Source organism: Alexandromys fortis, unplaced genomic scaffold (genome assembly GCF_014885135.2).
Source record: "Alexandromys fortis isolate MF-2015 unplaced genomic scaffold, M_Fortis_MF-2015_v1.1 scaffold_146, whole genome shotgun sequence".
In the NCBI taxonomy this organism is placed as follows: Eukaryota; Metazoa; Chordata; class Mammalia; order Rodentia; family Cricetidae; genus Alexandromys; species Alexandromys fortis.
Genome location: NW_026068042.1, coordinates 1,015,618 through 1,034,373, shown reverse-complemented (window position 1 = coordinate 1,034,373; position 18,756 = coordinate 1,015,618). Strand labels below are relative to the sequence as shown.

Genomic DNA, 18,756 nt, shown 5'->3' with positions numbered 1-18,756 from the left:
GCTTCCAGGCCGGGGCTCTAGCCGCCCGCGCCGCCCGGGCCGCTCCGGGGACGGGCCGGGGCGGGGCGCGGTCGCAGGAAGCCAGGCGGGGACGCGCGGAGGCGTTGGGGAGCGAGGGAGGGCGCGGCCAACTCCCGGAGGGCCGGCAGGCCGAAAGAGCGGCGCCGGGGCCTGGCGCACAGCCTGAGATCGCCGGACCGCAGGCCGTCCCACCACGGGCTCAATCCCGGCCCCAGCCCCGCCAGCATGGCCGGCCGGACCGTGCGGGCCGAGACCCGGAGCCGGGCCAAAGATGACATCAAGAAGGTGATGGCGACCATCGAGAAGGTCCGGAGATGGTGAGCGCTGCCCCTGGGCCAGGGACACAGCCGAGCCACCTCCTCCAAACGCGTCCGCCTTTTCCTGGCCAGCTGCCCCCGCCCACCAGCTGTGCTCAGAATCGCCTGCCCCCCCCTCTCCCCGGCAATTCCCAGAGGTCTACAAAGCGTGGTCCGGAGTGGTGCTTTCCCAGAGCGGGAGCCCTCATCTATATGCCCCGCCCCCTGAAGCTTTGACACTCTTGCAAGCTCGGCCCCGGGTCTTCATTGCCAGAGTCCCTTGCCAGGCCTTGGTGGCGCCCTGCTGAGTGCCCCAGGTGTCTGCAAAACCGCAGCTCCAAGTTATATCCGTCTATGCTCTGGTCTTTACAGGGCTCTTTCTGCTTCTGTGAAGCTTCCCTTACCCTAGCACATCTCCCTGACCCCCTGCTCTATGGGGTTCTCGCTAACCCAGTCTCCTGCCCTCCCACAGGGAGAAGCGCTGGGTGACTGTGGGTGACACTTCCCTTCGAATCTTCAAGTGGGTGCCTGTGGTGGATCCCCAGGAGGAGGTGAGCAAGCCCAACCCCCAACAAGCCTTGCGTCTGTGCAACCTCAGACAATTTCCATCCCCACCTTGGCCTCTACCTTCAGTTGGCTTGGAGACTCCAGTGTGGAGCTCAGGCAGATGGTAACGATTAGCGCGCGCATGCACACACACACACACACCAATGCCCCCACCCTCTCCAAGTTCAAGACCTAACTCAGCCTGAGACAGCTGAGACAGCGCCTCTTGCTTCTCTAAGGCTAGGTTTCTTTATTTGTATTGAGGGGATTTGTAAGTGCTTACCAGATAGCTGGCTCTGACCTTACCCCTCTAACCCTCAGGAGCGGCGGCGGGCAGGAGGCGGGGCAGAGCGATCCCGTGGCCGGGAGAGACGCGGCAGGGGCACCAGTCCCAGGGCGGGTGGCCCCCTCATCCTGCTGGATCTCAACGGTATGTGCAGATTCTGGAATGAGGAGGGAAGGAAGCTACTGGGAGGCCCTCTGGCCAACCAACTTGGCTTTTGCTTCCGCAGATGAGAACAGCAACCAGAGTTTCCATTCAGAAGGTTCACTGCAGAAAGGCACAGAGCCCAGCCCTGGGGGGACTCCCCAGCCCAGCCGCCCTGGGTCACCCACTGGACCCCCAGAAGCGATTGCAGAGGATACTCAGCCCCCACAGCTGGGCCAAGAGAGAGGTAGGACCAGGTGGCTCTTAGGAGCCCTCCCTTCTCCAAAGTTGAACCCACCATCTTGTTTTTGTACCTATGTCAATGTCCTCTCTCCCCGTCCTGCTCCCCCTGAGGGTGGGGGGGAACCTCTCCTGTCCCTGGCAGAAATTACATCCAGCTGCTGTCCAATCCTCTGGCTGAGTCCGTCTTTGTAGGCAGCGTATCACCATCTGCAATTTTTATGCAGATTTATTTCTTTCCTGTTATCTCGTGCCATACTGATGTTGTCCATTCCTGTGACATCAGAGCACCACGGGATACATAGTAGATGTTCAGTAAATACTTATTCTGTTCGGGGTATAAATAACTCTGACAATCAGAGCGATTAGTAGCAGTAGAGTACCGGCTAACAAAGCCCCTTCCCTGCTAGGTGTTCTGTGCACGTCAACGCTTGCTTTTCGGATTCTCATTTCATCTCCACTGTTACTTTCTGGGAGCGATGATCCTATTATGATTCCTCTTTATACACGAGGAGCCCATCATCCAGACTTACAGAGCCAGTGAGCCAACACCCTGGTCTCTGGTCTCTGGTCTCTGGTCCTATCTTCTCATTGCTCACTTGTGCCTGCTCTGGCCTCCATCCCTGTCCCTAGTGGCTGCCACGCAGCTGCAGAACGGCTTTTCCTAAAGCACAGATTCCAAGAGATTCTTTTCCTGCTTCAGATCCTTCAGTGGCTCCGCCGGGCCTCTGGTTCTTTAGTTGGACTCTGGGGCCTTAACAAACTGTGGCCACAGGAACTGTTCCCCCACCACGAACACCATGACATGGTTGGGTCTCAGGACCGTGTGTAGATTGTTCCAGAAACCTCTGTTCATGTAAGATGACAGGGTAGAGAATACAGCTCCATAGCAGAGAGCTTGTCTGGCATGGCTGAGGCCCCGAGCCCCATTTCTATTCCCACAATGAGTGGGTGAATGAATGAATGCATGAATGAAGATTCTAGCTAGCACTTACTGAGCACATACTATGACCCTCACTGCAGTCTCTTGTATTACTGTCACTGTTCCCATTCTGCAGATGATTCCATTGAGGTTCAGAGAAATAGCTTGCCTAAGGTCAGGATGTGGGTTTAGTACAACATAGAATCTGTGGTCACCAAGCATGTATTTCCCTCTGCCTAAATTCTGTTCCCTCTCTCTGCTTGTCTCCTGGCTCACTCCCAACTATAACAAAACCCAACCTGAATCTCCCCCCTCTTGGCATCTTGGTGCCCTCCTCTGGCTCCCACAGTGTTGTGTTGTGTGATTGGTACCTGCTCGTTTCTTCTGCCCCCGGTCTGGTCTGTTATCCTGGCACAGAGCCGCTGCTCAGAAGGTGTCTGTTCATTTGGCATTCCAGACCCAGGGGACACACCTGCAGGCGGTACTGATGACCCCCCGAAGCTGACCAAGGAGGAGCCTGTTCCAGAATTGCTGGAAGCTGAGGTGAGCGAGGCCAGAGACTGGACTTTGACCTGGTGGGGGATGGGGTTCTGGGGGCACAGGGAGTCTGCATTCTAGGGTCCAGGAGGGAGATATGGACCTAGAACCCACTGAAAGTCTTAGCTGAGGTTGAATTCTTGGGTAAAAAGAGGAGTGTTTTAGAGACACCATCCTGAGAGCTGAATCATGGCTGATTTAAGAGCTCTGGAAGCCTGCGATGAACTTGGTGTTCCTCCACAGATTAAAAACCAAAAATCTAGGCTCAGGGTGCAGCTTGGCGCTGCTTCACCTTCTAAGTGTGCACGGAGAGCCTGGGCCCCCACATCACACAGACACACGTCCTGAGCTGTCAGGTTTGCTTTTCCCTACAAGGACTACCTGATTCCCTTCCCAGAAAAAAATCAAATTCTTTCCCCCAAACAGCGTTGCCATCATTTTTGGTCACTTGGTCCTGGGCCAGACTCTGGGTCCCCAGGGGAATAGAGAGGAAAAGGCTGAGGTTAGGAGACTGTACTTCTGGGTTAGAGTGGAGCTCACACCTGTCCGCCCTTCCTCTTCAGGCCCCCGAAGCTTACCCTGTCTTTGAGCCAGTGCCACCTGTCCCTGAGGCAGCCCAGGGTGACACAGAGGACTCGGAGGGCGCCCCCCCACTCAAGCGCATCTGTCCAAATGCCCCTGACCCCTGAGAAGCTGCCTACCTCCTGTGCTGTTGCTCCCAGGGCCCCTTTGGCTTTTTATAAATAAAGACCCTTTTGTAGTTTGGTGTCATGTCATTTCCCTGTCCCGGCTGGGGAGGGTCTACAGCATCCTGTCTCTAGGGAACCTTCCCTTCCATGGGAAACTCTAGGGCCAGACTTCTGTGCTGAGTCCTCTAGTCTCTTGTGCAATTGTCACCTCTTCTTAGATGCCTTCCCCGGTTCTAGGCTCCATCAACATCTCTCCTTTGAGTTCCCATAGCCCTTTAAGCTTCCTGCTCTTTGTCTTAGCATTTATCTGGCTGTTGGGAACCATGAGTCTGTGTTTCTGTCCTTTAGGCTGCAGGCTTCTCAAGAACTGAAGTAGGTTCCCAGCCCATGCTCAGTTTAGCACTGGGAATACAATAAGCCTAGCAAATGCTTCAGAGTAGATGATAGGGCTGGGCGTGGTGGCTTACACTTGTAATCAGGAGGCTGACGCAGGAGGATTCTGAGTTCCTGACTGTCCAGGCAGTGAGATGTCTCTGTTAATTCTAGGGTTTTGGAAGTTCTTACAATGTACTTCCTCTTTACTTAAGTAACATGTTCTTCTGGGGTCTTTGAAGAGTTGGAGACAGATAGTTATAGTTTTTCTTAGTTATGATAAAAGATAAATTAGATATAAAACTTTAGATTTACAAAGATAGGATAGATAATAGAGCATTTTCCTTAATTTGCCAATTGTAAATACACTAACTATTGTAATTATAATTCTTGCTTGATAACTGTTTTGTATATATATTATTTTACTATGTTAAAGTTAACTTTCCTTTTTATTTAGACAGAAAAAGGGAAATGATGTGGGAATATTCCCCTCTGTATGCTGTGAATGTTTTATTACCATTAGTTAATGAATAAAGTCATTTTGGCCAATGGCTTAGCAGAGCAAAGTCAGGCAGGAAATCCAAACAGAGAAATAGAAAGTAGGTGGAGTCAGAGAGACGTCATGTAGCTGCCCAAGAAACAAGAGGTAACAAATCACGAGCCTCATGGTAAAATATATAATAATAGAAATGGGTTAATTTAAGATATAAGCGCTAGCTAGAAAGACACCTAAGCTATTGGCCAAATAGTGTTGTAATTAATATAGTTTCTGTGTGATTATTTGGGTCTGAGAAGTCAGGAAACAAAAAAGCAGTTTCTGCCTACAAGTTCCTCCGTCATTGTCTGTGTGGCTCTAGGTCTCTACTCTCCAACTCTTACTTTGTTCACTGGACAAACGGGGTAATGACTCCACCCCATCCCTGGTCAGTGCCCCATGAGAAACTTCAACCAAACAAGCACTCCTCAGTCTGTACTTGTCTGAGAAGCAGGATCAGGTGAGGTAGCCCTGTTTTAGTTTTTAATAAAAGGAGAGATTGAGGTTTAGGATAGAATCTTTTAAAAATGTCACAGTGTCTGCTTCAGGCTAGGAGGCTGCAGCAGGGTTGCGATTGTGTGCGTTCCTATTGCTGTAGAAACAAATGACCAGGGATTCACAGTGTCATCAGTCTGAAGGTCAGAAGTCCAAGGTCAGTGTCGCTGGGGTCAGAGTCAGGAGCCTGCAGGACAGGCTCCCGTGGTAGGCTCTCCAGGAAAATTTGACTTTTGCAGCTCATAGAAGCTACTTGCATTCAGGAATGGATTCAGACTGTGGCATTGTTCTCTCTTCCACCCCACCTAACCATTCTGCCTTTCTGCTTCTGTCATTGCATCACTTTCTCTGGCCCTCCTGCTACTCATGTGGCCCCTAAGATCATTCTGGCCTTCCCAGGTATACAGGGTCAGCCCCCCATCTTGGAACTTAGTCCATCTGAAAATCCCATTGTCATGTAAAGTCACATGCTCACATGCTGGGGCTTAAGATGGACATCTCTCCCTTTGTCATGTAAGGTCACGGATGCTGGGGCTTAGGATGGACATCTCTGGGGGGTCAATAATCAGGATGAGGTAATCTCAGCAATTTTCTGGGTTTGTGAGTCATCTCTATTTCCCGAGGTGACACTATGAAGTCATGTAAATGCTCTACAAACTGTAAAGTGCCTTGTAAAGTTCAAGTTCTAGGTTTGAATTTCATTGTCTGTTTTCAGTTTAATTTTATGTGTGTGGGTATGTTGCCAGCATGTATGCCTAAGCATGTCCATCACTGAGTGTGTGCAGCACCTGAGGTGACTGGAAGTGGCTAGCAGATACCCTAAAACTGGAGTTAAAGTTTCTAGCTGCCATGTGGGTGCTGGGAATGTGGGTGTAGTTTTCCAGGCTACTTCCTGCTGGTTGGGGGCGCTGATAATCTTATGGGGATCTAAAGAAAATTTAGAGTTATATTTAAGTCCTGACTGAAGTATCCTGTGAGTCTTGATCATCTCAGGCAGCAGTCTTGAATCTGTTCTGGATGTAGAACTCAGACATCTGGGCCATCTGTTCCTACCGGAGATTTCTCAATTGGTCCTCCTTGATCAAACTAGATTTTTCTTATCTCAGAATAAACCCACAGCCTCTCATTTTCTGTGGAAACAAAAGCAAATCCTCTTCTCCAAAGTAACATACCTTTTGACTTCAATTTTGAAGCCAAGGTATTTTCAAAATACCTATCTTGGATTAATTCAGCAGCATTTATAAGCAAATATCTTTTTAGCAGCTGTTGCTCCTTCCTCAGGATTCAAACAATTCAAAGAGAGCATAATAGCATACAGTATCCAAACTCTCTGTGTATTTTCCATCTTTACGTGGCTTTACTTTAACCTCTATTTCTTTTATTTTTACTTTGAACTTTTGGCTTTTTGAGACAGTTTCTCTGTGTATCTTTGTCCTGGAATTCCCTCTGTAGACCAGGCTATCCTTGAACTCAGAGATCCATCTGTCTCTGCTTCCCCAGTGCTGGGATTAAAGGTGTCTGCCACTACATCTTGAGTTTACAGAGGTGTGTCTGCCTCTGCCTCCCAAGCTTTGGGATTATAAGGCGTGTGCTATCACACCTTGAACTCACAGAGGTCAATCTACCTCTGCTTCCCCAAGTGTTGGGATTAAAGGTGTGTACCACCACACCCAACTACTCTCTTTCTTTCTTTTTTAAGAACTCTAACCTTTTTTTCTTTTACGCCTGTATATATTTTTAACACACTGTAAAACATTTAGAAGTGGTTTTTCTCCCATTTGGATTTCTCTTTACTGTATATCTCTCTTTTTCTGACTATGTGAGTCTTTAAGGAGAGGATTAAAGCCATGGCTTTTAAGGCTAGATCCAGCCCATTCCTTAGCTTTTCAAGATTTCAGCCTCATGGCTGGGGTACTGACTGTAGCCACGTTTTATTGCCACAACTCTATGGTGTAACACCCGATTTCGGTGTTACACCCTCAGTACAGTTCGCATGCAGCTGTACTGAATCTCCGGGCAAGGGCCTGGAGATTGAACACAAGATACAGAGACCAGGGTCATTCGATAGGAGATCAAGCGAATGCAGTTTATTCAGACTTGGGGAAGCCTTTTTCTACCTAACTGCAGCGCAAAGATCTCTCCGCCCAGGGAGGTGGGAAATTACCATATTAACAATGGAGAAGATTGCCTGCAGCTAAATCACCAGGTGGGGCAGGGATAGCTGGGAAACACACAGGAAGTTTAGTTAACTGATAACAAACTGTCCCGCCAATGCACCCCAGGAATAAGGGAAACCAGGGGCCCACACTATGGCATTTCAAGGTCCTTGCCAGCAAGCAAGCTGCAACAGTGTTAAACAACACTGAAAAGCTCTGTAGTCAGGACTGCCTGCTTGAAAGAGTCAGAGTTTGCCCTGGCAGGACAGCCCAGAAAGCTGGCATTTTAAAACGGCGCAGCTTTTTTCCTGCTACGGCTGAAAACCGAAAAGCATGCAGTCAGATTTTTATCAACACTATTTAAGTGTTTCTTGGCAGGACCTCTTTAAAGGGCTGCAAGGTTTTGCAGCTAAAGCTGAGTCAGGAAGTGTCTCTTAGATGAGAGTGCTTGATTGCCTCTAGCAAGCAGAGCAGACCCGAGAAATTGTTGCTACCAAGAAAACATGCTTTATTCTTTCCCAAGCTTTCTCAGGCTTTCCACGGATGCAGTTATCCACGTGGGCACCACACAACCCCCGAATGTCCCGTGGGCCTTTGTTTCATTTTCTTATCCACCTATCCTTTCGTTTCCTGTGCCCATCAATGTCCCCATCCCTAGTCCCCTTTCCTGAGCCAGCATGTCCTAAGTCTCCATCCTTTTATGATGTAGCTTTATTAGTCAGGGTTCTCCAGAGGAGCAGAACTGATGGGATGAATACACGTGAAGGCAATTTAGACACCGTTCCATTGCTGTGAGGGGACTCCGTGACCAAGGCAACTCTTAGAAAAGAAAGCATTTAATTGGAGTCTCGCTTACTATTTCAGAGGGCTAGTCCATTCTCACCCCAGCAGGGAGCATGGTGCTGGAGAAGTAGCTGAGAGCTGCTACATCCTGGTCCTCGGGCAGGTGGGGGACATAGAGTGTAATGTGGTGGGCAAACCTTCAAGCTCATCCCCAGTGGCACCCCTCCTCCAACAAGGCCACCCTTCCTAATCTTCAGACAGTTTACCAGTTAGCTGAGGGCTAAGTGTTCAAATGCATGAGCCCATGGAGACCATTCTTATTTGAACTACCAAAATACCTTTTTTTTTTTCTTTTTTTTTTTTGTTTGTTTTTGTTTTTCTAGACAGGGTTTCTCTGTGGCTTTGGAGCCTGTCCTGGAACTAGCTCTGTAGACCAGGCTGGTCTCGAACTCACAGAGATCCGCCTGCCTCTGCCTCCCGAGTGCTGGGATTAAAGGCTCGCGCCACCATCGCCCGGCTTGTTTTGTTTGTTTTATTTTGTTTCTTGAGATGGGGTTTCTCTGTGTAGCCCTGATTGTCTGGAAACTCACTCTACAGACAAGGCTAGCCTCAAACTCAGAGATACACCTTCCTCTGCCTCCTGAGTTGTGGAATTAAAGGTGTGCACCGTCATTTATAACTGTGCGAGCTTCCATATTAAACCTAGAATTTCTACTCAGTCATCCCGTATCAATAAACTCAGCCTGATCCAGTTTTTTAAAAATTTATTTTATGTATATTGGTGTTTGCCCCCCCCACATACACATATGTGTATGCATATACGTACATATCTATCTATCTATCTATCTATCTATCTATCTATCTATCTATCTATCTATCTATCTGTCATCTAGCCAATATATATATCTGTCATCTAGCTATCTAACCTGTATACCACCTGTATGAGTTACAGTTGTGAGCTGCCATGTGGATTCTGGGAATCAAATTTGGGTCCTCTCAAAGAGCCCTCAGTGCTCTTAACTACTGAACCATCTCTCTGCCCACTCACCCCAGAAATCCAGTTTTATGTGCCTTCCACTATTTTCCCACACCCTTATAATCCATATTCCCACACGTGTCCCCCAGACTACAGCTTGACTGGATTAGCAGACTCCCTGGGCTTTTTAGTAGTGCAGCTCGTGGACTACACTTCCCAGCTCCCATCAAGGAGCCTGCCTGACCTTAAGTCATAGGTCTTCAGTCATATTATTAGTGGCTCCTGGGGACATCAGTGTTCTCTTGCCTGGCATTTCTTTCAGGGAAAGTCGCTGCTGGCTTAGCTGACAATGAAGGATGGATATGCCCGGGCAAAGGCAGAAAAGGCAGTGTTTCTGGGAGGGGGTGAGTGGGGGCGGGGTTGCATCTGCTGAGGGTGGACAGACTTCTTCAGGTGAGAGCAAACCCTTGAGAATCTGAAGGTTCAAGGCTTTCAGCTTCAGTGGGGCCTCTCACACACCTCCCCTGAGAGTTACAGGATCCCATTCTTTACCAGCTGAAGTCCTGACTGTGACCACTGACCCTCCCACGGCTTGGGCTTGCATTTCCACTGTAATCCACTAGTCTTACAATGGGAGCTTTGTCGTGGTTTTCTGCAGTGTGAGCTCTGTGGCTGCTGGGGAGCAGACTGTCTTCCAGGACACACAGGGAACCTTCAGGGTGTTTATGGGCTTCTGGAGCAGCCAATTTTATCACCGAGTTTGTTGTTTTTCTTTATCAGCTTATCCTGAGATTCTAAGAAGTTTATCAGTTTTATCATGGAGCTCATCCTTTTCCTTTGTTAGTTTATCTGGAGTTGCTAGGAACAACCAACCAGCGCCATTATTTTCCTTTTTTCCCCAAACTGTCCAAGTTTTACATATAGAGTCACTAAATTCCCTTCTTTTCACAATCAGGTGAGTCAGGATAATCAATGCATTTGTACCAATAATTTGTCAAAGAGTCCATAAATGGGTTTTTACTGTTCTCCATGCTTCTAGCAGAGGCTTCCGTAACTCAGCAAACTGGAAAGCTTCTTCCAGATACTTAAAACATTCATCCTTCTGTTGCTCCAGACCAACCGCCCCGTTCCACAGGCTGTGTTAGTCAGTTCTCCAGAGGATGGACAGAAAGGTCCAGGGATCCAAGAGTTGGCATCCCATGTGGCTGGATGTCTCAGCTGGTCTTCAGTAGACACTGGGAACCCAGAGGCTTTAACATCAGTGAAGGGGTGACCTTGCCAGGGAGAGTGAGGGCAGGAAGCAGAAGCTTCCTTCTTCCGTCTTCTTCAGATAGGCCACCACCAGAAGGTGTGACCTGGGTTTAGGGTGGATCTTCCCACTTTAAATGATCCAATGAGGAAAACTCGGCCACAGGTGTCCCTATGATTCCGGTTGTAGTCAAGTTAACAGAAAGAGCCATGACAGTAGTCTAGGATGTAAGCCTCAGGTCTTGGATCACGGGTATGGACCACCATGATTGGTTCCCTGCAGTGCTGAGGATTGAATCTGGGGTTTGTGCGTGCTAAGCCATGTCCACAGCCTTGCTCTGCTTTCTTTAAGTGCTGGGAAAGATGCTCAGCAGCTTCCTGGGTTTCTTGCTTCACTCTTGCCTCCTTTGGCCGAGCGTCTCCGCTGTGCAGCGGGCAGCCCTTCACAGGCCCACATCTCTCCACGGTGCTACCCCACCAAGCCTTCTTGTCTGACTCCTTCCATGGAGGATGCGGCCCCTGCTGCTGCACACCATCAACTGCTTCCCCAGATGCCGCGAATCATGGCCTCACCTCCGAGGCTTCACTTCCTCTCTCTGCTATGCTACAATCCCTTCCTCTCCGCTCCCCTGTCAGGTTCCCCTGTCTTTCAAACCTTGGCTTCACAGTTGTGGTATCCTCTTTCCCTTTGACCTTCCAGGTGGGACCTTCCATGTCTGAGGGCCTTGCAATGGTATGGTCAGCCTGAGACTCGGCATCAGCCTGATGCTCCGTGAGGGCAGATGAGTCTCCCGAATTGGTGACATCGAGTTACGGTGTACTTACTGTCTCCCGGGCACTGTTCTGGGCTCCGGGGGTGTAACTCTAACAAGAAGGAAAGAACCCTGCCTTCAGGGAGCCTGCCCAGGGCATTGCAGGGCTTGGTAGGAAGTCAGAGAGACACGCATCATCCCCTAAGGAAGAAGAGGTGTCTGGACAAGTGCATCTTGGGCATTTTCGTTGCTGTGTGACATTGTAGAGTCTGTGAACACAAAGTGAGAAATCTATAATGTCTTCAGGTGATACAGTCTTGTGGGACAGGTATATGTGCTGCTTGTGGCTGGTTGGAGTATTGTGTGTGGCTTGTAGGGGTACTTTAGAAAACTTATGCAGAAAGAGAGGAGAAAGAAGCAGTTGCAGTTTTAAATAGAGAGGTCAGAAGGGGCACCGCTGGGGCAGTGTTTGAAGAAGACCTTGGAGATGAGGCTCTAAAGCTTGTGAAGGTCTGTGGAAATAGTGACGTGGGCAGAGGGGATGGCCAGAATGACCACCCTGAGCGAGGATGTGCCTGGCAGCGAGGTCGGTGTCTCTGGAGCTGAAGGGAGGAGAAGAGAACATGGGAAGCGAGTTCATGGGAGGCCAGTCTCATGGCAGGGCGAGCATATGTCTAGCACTCAGACTGGGGGACGTTAGCAGATTGTTGTTACAGTTGATGTGGACTCTTTACATTTATGTATTGTGCACGCGCTGTCACGTGCACATGTGCTGTGGACGCCAGTGGAGGTCAGGGGGCAGCCTGGACATGGGGTACCCAGGACGGTACACCATGGAGGTCAGGGGGCAGCCTGGACATGGGGTACCCAGGGTGGTACACCATAAAGGCCAGGGGACAGGCTGGACATGGGGTACCCAGGACGGTACACCGTTGGAGGTCAGGGGACAGCCTGGACATGGGGTACCCAGGACGGTACACCATGGACATCAGGGGACAGCCTGAAGGAGACGGTTTTCTCTTTCCACCACGTGGGTACCCAGGGCAGAACTCAGGTCATCAGGTTTGGTGGCAAGCTCCATCACTTGTTGAGACATCACCATCCCTGCATTTAATAGTGTGCGTGTGTGGGTGTGGGTGTGCACGCATGTGTGTGCGTGCGTGTGTGTGTGCAATGCTGCAGTATGCAGGTGGAGATCAGGCGACAGCTTTTGGGGGTGTCCTTCCTCCACAGGAGTTCTGGGGATAGCACTCAGGTCCTCGGGCTTAGTGCCGTGTCCTCCACCTTCCTAAGGCTGCCATCCTTTAATGCAGTTTGTGCTGTGGTGACCCCAACCATAAAATTATTTTTGTGGCTATTTCATAACTGTAATTTTCCTACTGTTATGAATCATAATATAAATATCTATGTTTTCTGGTGGTCTTAGGCAACCCCTTTGAAAGGGTTCTACGACCCCTAAAGAGGTTGTGACCCACAGGTGGAAAAATGCTGGCTTAGAGGCGATGCCTTTATCTACTGAGCCATTTTGCCAGTCTAATCGATGTTTATTAAACCTCAGAGTGGTCTACTACTACTCCGTCTGGACACCTTCATGGCTCCATGCCTCAGACTTGCGTTCTGAAAGCTCCCAAAGCAAAACTAAAGTGCTTTGACTTTTAGACCTATGAATATAGGATTTGCTTCGTTTATATAATCTTGGCTGTGTTGACAACAATTAAAAGTCTAGACTCCTGACTGCCCTTGAAAGTAGGAATTCTGAAACATAGAGTGTGCTTCCCAGAGGGCTTTATCACTAAGAGCCTAGGGATACTGGCTACTCCTATGTGGATGAAGTTTGGGGCTCTTAATTCTTCTCCTTTAGTGTTGGTCCCTTGTGTGGCCTCAGGCTGCTGGCCCATCTGCCTCACCTCTCACTCAGTTCTGGTAATAGCTGTCTTCCAGTCCCTCGGGCCCCATGCTGCCGTGTCCTCCGGTCCCTCGGGCCCCGCGCTGCCACATCCTCTGGTCCCTCGGCCCCACGCTGCCGTGTCCTCCACTCCCTCGGGCACCATGCTCCCTGTCTTTACCTATAGAGCTCATCCGCGAAGTTCTTCAGCACAGCAGACAAGGACCTGTGCATGTGGCTCCTGCCCACTTCTCTTGCCCCTCTCCCTGGAATTCTCTACCTAACTTTCATTTTGTTTTGTTGGTTTTTTCGAGACAGGGATTCTCTGTGTACCCCTGGCTGTTCTGGCACTAGCTCTGTAGACCAGGCTGGCCTCAAACTCACAGAGATCCGCCTGCCTCTGCCTCCCGAGTGCAGGGATTAAAGGCGTGCGCCACCACCTAGCACTTCTTCCTAACTTTTAACACTGAAGCTGAGCTATAATCTCAATAGAAAGGTCAGGTGTTCAGAGTCATCCTCAGCTGTACAGTGAGTTTGAGGCCAGCATGGGGTGTGTGAACACAATTTTAAAAAAAATTTAAAAAACCAAGCATTAAAGCTGCCTGGGCTTCTGTCACTGAGCACCCGCTGTGCCTCTGGCTGGAAAGCTCTTCCAAGCCCCCCCTTCCAGCAAACACTTACCTTTCAGGCCTTGGGGTTGCACCTCCTACTGGGTGGTTCCTTGACCTCCCAACCAAGTCAGATCCTGGGCATGCCACTGTACTTCCCCATGTAGTTGGGTCTCTTCCTTCCTCTGTCAGTAGAAGGCCACATCTGCCCTTTGGGGCACAGTGTGGGTGACAGTCACGTTTCATTAGAGGAGATTGCCAGGGATGCATGTGTTAAGGATAAACAGAAAAGACCGAGCACATCTTCTTCACTGGCGAAGTTCTTGTTCTCAGGTTACATTTCCCCTGTGATGTCAGGGTTAGAGGCAATAGAGATGTAGCTCAGCTAACAGAGCCTTTGCCTGTCATGCATGGAGTCCTGGGTTCAATCCCCGGACTTAAATCATGTAAGCCAGGCAGGGTGGTCATTCTTGGCTTCATAGCAAGTTTTAGGCCTCAGTCCAGGTGAGTCTGTCTCTCTACATATGTGCGCTCAAGCTGCTGCTGTTGTGTCCGTCTTTGTCCTCTCGGAGGCTCTCCGTAGAGATCAGGTGATCATGGAGTGTTAGCTGAGGGTCATCCTGCTCATCACGGTTTAGTGGTTCTTCATCTTGTGGTTACTTGGCCAGGTCAGACGTGTCCTTAAACAAACACTCTTCAACTGGCAGAAGCCTGCCATCAGTTAGCAGGGTGTCTGTAAGGCTGTGAAGGCAGGGGTGTTACTGACTGGTGACCCCTAAATCCCCACGGAAGAGAGACAGCACAATAACCTTTCCGTCTCCTCACCCTTGGCTGTGGACTTGTGGACTTTGAGGTTGTCTTTCTGGTCCTCTGCTCCCGTGGGTAGAACAGACCTGAGTGGTACGGAATAGGGATGCAGAGCAGGGGTGAGGTTGTTCTTAGATTCAGACTGACTTGTACTTCTCGGACACGTCACACTGCCTGTCTAGATCTTAGCTACCCCAAATAAAATGTGGAGCCAATGAGCCAATGTGCTTTTCCTCAATTTTGGGGTCATCTGCATGAATTTCATCAGGAATACTGTGAGTCAAGTTCCAGGCCTGAGGATCTGTGACTCAGTTGTAGTGAGGCTGGCTCTTGCTGTGTAGTCCAGGCTACACTGGACTAACCATCCTCCGGACCCAGCCTCCCACAACTCTGGGATTCTAGTCCAGTCCCTCGCTGTTTCATCATTACGTTTACTGCTATATTTGAATTTCTTGTACTGGTATGCCCACTCAAGGGAGTTTATTTAGGAAATGCAATAGTGAAATCAAACGTGTTGTAAAATCTGCAATAAGCCTGGTTGGAGTTTTCATGAATTTTAAGAACTTGGGAAGGAGCGGGTGGAAGATGCTCATGGATTCATCAACCAACCATCGACTGCCTCTCCTCGGAGGGGTTGAGCTTATAGAGGGAGGGACTGGCTCAGTTTCCTGCTCAGCCTTTATGGAACCAGAAACCGTAGGCAGGTGTGGTCCAGCTGCCCGAGTAGAGGGTGAGCAGCCGCTCCTACAGAGCGAGCTCACCCCAGCCGGCCTTGGTTTCCCTGCAGCTTGACTGGTACAGATCAGACACACACACACACCCCATAGTGGCTCCCTAAACCACCGCTGCATCTGAGGCCCTGGGCAGCATCTGAGGCCCTGCTGGGCCCTGGTTTTCCAGGCTGTGCTGGGTGAGGACAGCTGGTGTTCAGTTCAGGTACCTGATCCTCTAATACCCCTTCTGTAGTCCAGGAAGTGGGCCTGAGAAAGTTAGTTTGGCTCATGGAGTGGTGGTTTCTCACTCCCTTGCCCAGTGAACTGAGGCAGAGTTGTTAAGCACAGCCCTGGATTCCTAACTCTGCTCAGGAGGCTGGGTCAGCTCCTTCCCTCCTCCACTTCCTTTCTCTGGGTCAGCTCCTTCCCTCCTCCACTTCCTTTCTCTGGGTCAGCTCCTTCCCTCCTCCACTTCCTTTCTCTGGGTCAGCTCCTTCCCTCCTCCACTTCCTTTCTCCCTGCTTTCTTCTTCCCCTCCTTCCTAGTGCTGGAATTTCAGGATGTCTCAGGATTCCTGGTTTCAGTGGTGCTGGGGATGGAACCCAGGGCCACTTGAGCTACATCCCCTGCCCCAGCTGCCCTCCGCCCTCGGTGCTGAGGATGGAACCCAGGACCTCAGACATGCTAAACAAGCGAGCACCCTGCCTGTGAGCTACACCCATAGTAGTAGCTACTGTTATCTGGTCCCTGTGTGTGTGAGAGAGAGAGCGTGTGTGTGTGTGTTTGTGAGAGAGAAAGAGAGACAGACAGACAGAGACAGACAGAGATAGAGTATGCGAGAGAGAGACAGAGGGAAAGAAAGTGTGTGTGTGAGAGAGAGAGACAGAGGGAGAGAAAGTGTGTGTGTGAGAGACGGAGAGAAAGTGTGTGTGTGTGTGTGTGTGTGTGTGCGTGAGAGAGAGATAGAGGCAGAGTGTGCGAGAGAGACAGAGAGAGAATGTGTGTGTGTGTGAGTGAGAGAGAGTGCATGCGTGTGTGCGTGCGTGTATGGTGTATCCCTCTTCATATGCCTCTCCGGGTTATTTTTTGAGACAGGGCGTCCACTGGACCCAGAACTCCTCAGTCTTGTTAGGTTGGTCACCAGAGAGCTCCAGGGTTCTGCTCTCTTTCCTCCAAGCTCTGAGGTAGAAAGAAGACCCTACCTGCCATGCCCATATATGTATGGTAAGAGGATCACCAGTTTGAGACTATCCTAGGCTACATATGGAGACCATGTCTCAAAAAATAAATACAGAGCTGATGAAAATGGCTCATTTGGCAGAAGCAGCTGCCGCACAAGCCTAATGCCAGAGTCCAGTCCCTGGCTCTCTCTCTCCTCTCTCTCTCTCTCTCTCTCTCTCTCTCTCTCTCTCTCTCTCTCNCCTCTCTCTCTCTCTCTCTCTCTCTCTCTCTCTCTCTCTCTCTCACACACACACACACACACACACATACTCACACACACACACACTTTAAAAATCTTTAAATCTCAGGACTGGAGACATGGCTTAGCAGCTAAGAGCACTGGCTGCTCTTCCAGAGGACCCAGTATCAATTCCCTGCTCCTACATGGCAGCTCACAACTGTCTGTAGCCCCAGGTCCAGGGTGTCTGACACCCTCACACCAGTGCGCATAAAATAAAATTAAATAAATTATTTAAAAACTGTAAAGCTCACTGGGTGGTGGTGGCGCACACCCTTAATCCCAGCACTCACGAGGCAGAGGCAAACAGATCTTTGTGAGTTCGAGGTCAGCCTGGTCTACAGACCGAGTTACAGGACAGGCTCCAAAGCTACACAGAGAAACCCTGTCTCAAAGGATAGCAAACACTAGGTGTTGTCAGCAGGGATCTGCAAATGGCAGCTATAGAGTTTTTTCCTGCTCTGGCCGCTTTCTCTTGGCCTTGTTATGTTACCAAGGATCCTCCTGTGTTGGCTTACCTAATCTGGGACACAGGTGTGCACTGTGTCTGCTGAAACACTACCTTTAGCCAGGGTGGGCTACACAAAACCCTATCTCAAAATCAACTAAACCCCAGAATAGCAACGGACTTGGAAGGTCAGCACCAGGTCACACCTCTGCACCCTTCAAGCCTAGTGTGCCCCTCTTTTTCCCTGTGACTGTCAGCTGCCACAGGCAGTGAAAACACTGTCACAATTGCAAGGTGAGGTGTGGCAGGGGGTCTGGAGAGATGGCTCAGTGGTGCCGAGCACTTGCTAGTCCTGCAGAGGACCTGGGTTCAGTTCCTAGACCCACATGAAGGCTCACAACCATCTGTAACTCAAGTCCCAGGGGGTTGGCCTCTGAGGGCACCCAGTACACATGTGGTGCATATACATACATGTAGGAAAGCATCCACACATGTAAAACAATATCTAAGACATTTTTTTAACGTGAGACCCAGAAGCTGAGTAGAAAGGAAGGTAAAATAGAGGCTGTAAGAAAGAGAGCTGGGAGATGGCGCATGCCTTTAATCCCAGCACTTGGGAGGCAGAGGCAGGAGGATTTCTGGATTAGAATTCATCCTACAAAGTGAGTTCCAGGGCCACACAAAGAAACCCTGTCTCAAAAACAAAGCAAACAATCACCCGTGTTGATGTGATAAGCTGTCATATATTTAGTGGCTTATCACAGCACAGATGGCGGCTGCTGGTGGCCCATGTTTGCAGTCACAGCTCTCGCTCTGGACAGGGAGACAGGAGGGTCAAACAAATAAAACAGATTAATTACGTTACAGCTCTGTAGGTCAGATGTCCCACGCTGGTATCTGTCCCTGGTTTCTGTTGGTGTGGTCATGTCTGTGTGTATTCCTTTCTGGAGACCTTAAAGGGAAATCTGTCCTTGCTCTTTCTGGCTTGTGTAGACTCCCTGCACTCTTTGGCTCATGGTTCCTTCACCATCTGCATCTGCCTTTCCCAAGTCATGTCTCCTCTGATCCCAGCCAGAACTAACTCTGATTTCAGAGACCTTTGGGCTTCAAGGGGATCACTTGGACAGTCCAGGGTAATCTCACCAACATAATATCCTTCAGCACCTGCAAAATTCCCAGCTCACGTGCTTGATCAGCTGGTATTCCTGGTGTGTCATTTTCTGTTGGCAGAGAATTTAGCCCTGTGAGAAGCTCAAATCTGACCAAATGGGTCCCCATCTCTTCTTCTTCTTTTTTTTTTTTCTTTTGAGACAGGGTTTCTCTGTCGCTTTGGAGCCTGTCTTGGAACTTGCTATATAGACCAGGCTGGCCTTGAACTCATAGAGATCAGCTTGCCTCCCAAGTGCTGGGATTAAAGGTGTGTGCCACCACCACCCAACCCCACATCTTTTCTTTCCAGGTTTGTTTTTTATGACCATTGCCAGTATCAGTTAGAATAGGATTCAATCAGTGTGGTGGCTTGAATATAATTGGTCACCATAATTTCATAAGGCGTGGCTCTCTTGGGAGGTGTGGCTTTGTTGGAGTGGGTGTGGTCTTGTTGGAGGAAGTGTGTTGCTGTGGGGGCAGGCTTTGAGGTGTCCTATGCTCAGGATACAACCCAGTGTTTCAGTTGACTTCCTGTTGCCTACAAGACGTAGGACTCTCAGCTACTCCGGCATCACGTCTGCCTGCATGCTGCCATACTCCCTGTCAGGATGATAGCAGATGGAACCTCTGAGACTGTAAGTGAGCCACCCCAATTAAATACTTTCCTTTGTAGGAATTGCCATGGTCATGCT

General features: G+C 49.7%; 1 protein-coding gene across 3 annotated transcripts in view; it reads left to right on the top strand.

Moving 5' to 3' along the window:
* Window positions 1-18,756, top strand: part of Bcl7c (BAF chromatin remodeling complex subunit BCL7C) — a 35,238-nt gene continuing 16,482 nt past the window's right edge. For 2 of the 3 annotated variants that reach the window (XM_050165872.1, XM_050165871.1), the window contains exons 1-5: window positions 1-338; window positions 790-868; window positions 1,185-1,293; window positions 1,376-1,537; window positions 2,910-2,995. In XM_050165872.1, the coding sequence (XP_050021829.1) occupies window positions 247-338; window positions 790-868; window positions 1,185-1,293; window positions 1,376-1,537; window positions 2,910-2,995 (528 nt within the window). In that variant the 5' untranslated portion in view covers window positions 1-246. Of the gene's footprint in view, window positions 339-789; window positions 869-1,184; window positions 1,294-1,375; window positions 1,538-2,909; window positions 2,996-3,552; window positions 3,750-18,756 lie in introns of those variants that run through there. The other variant, XM_050165873.1, reaches the window with a different exon arrangement.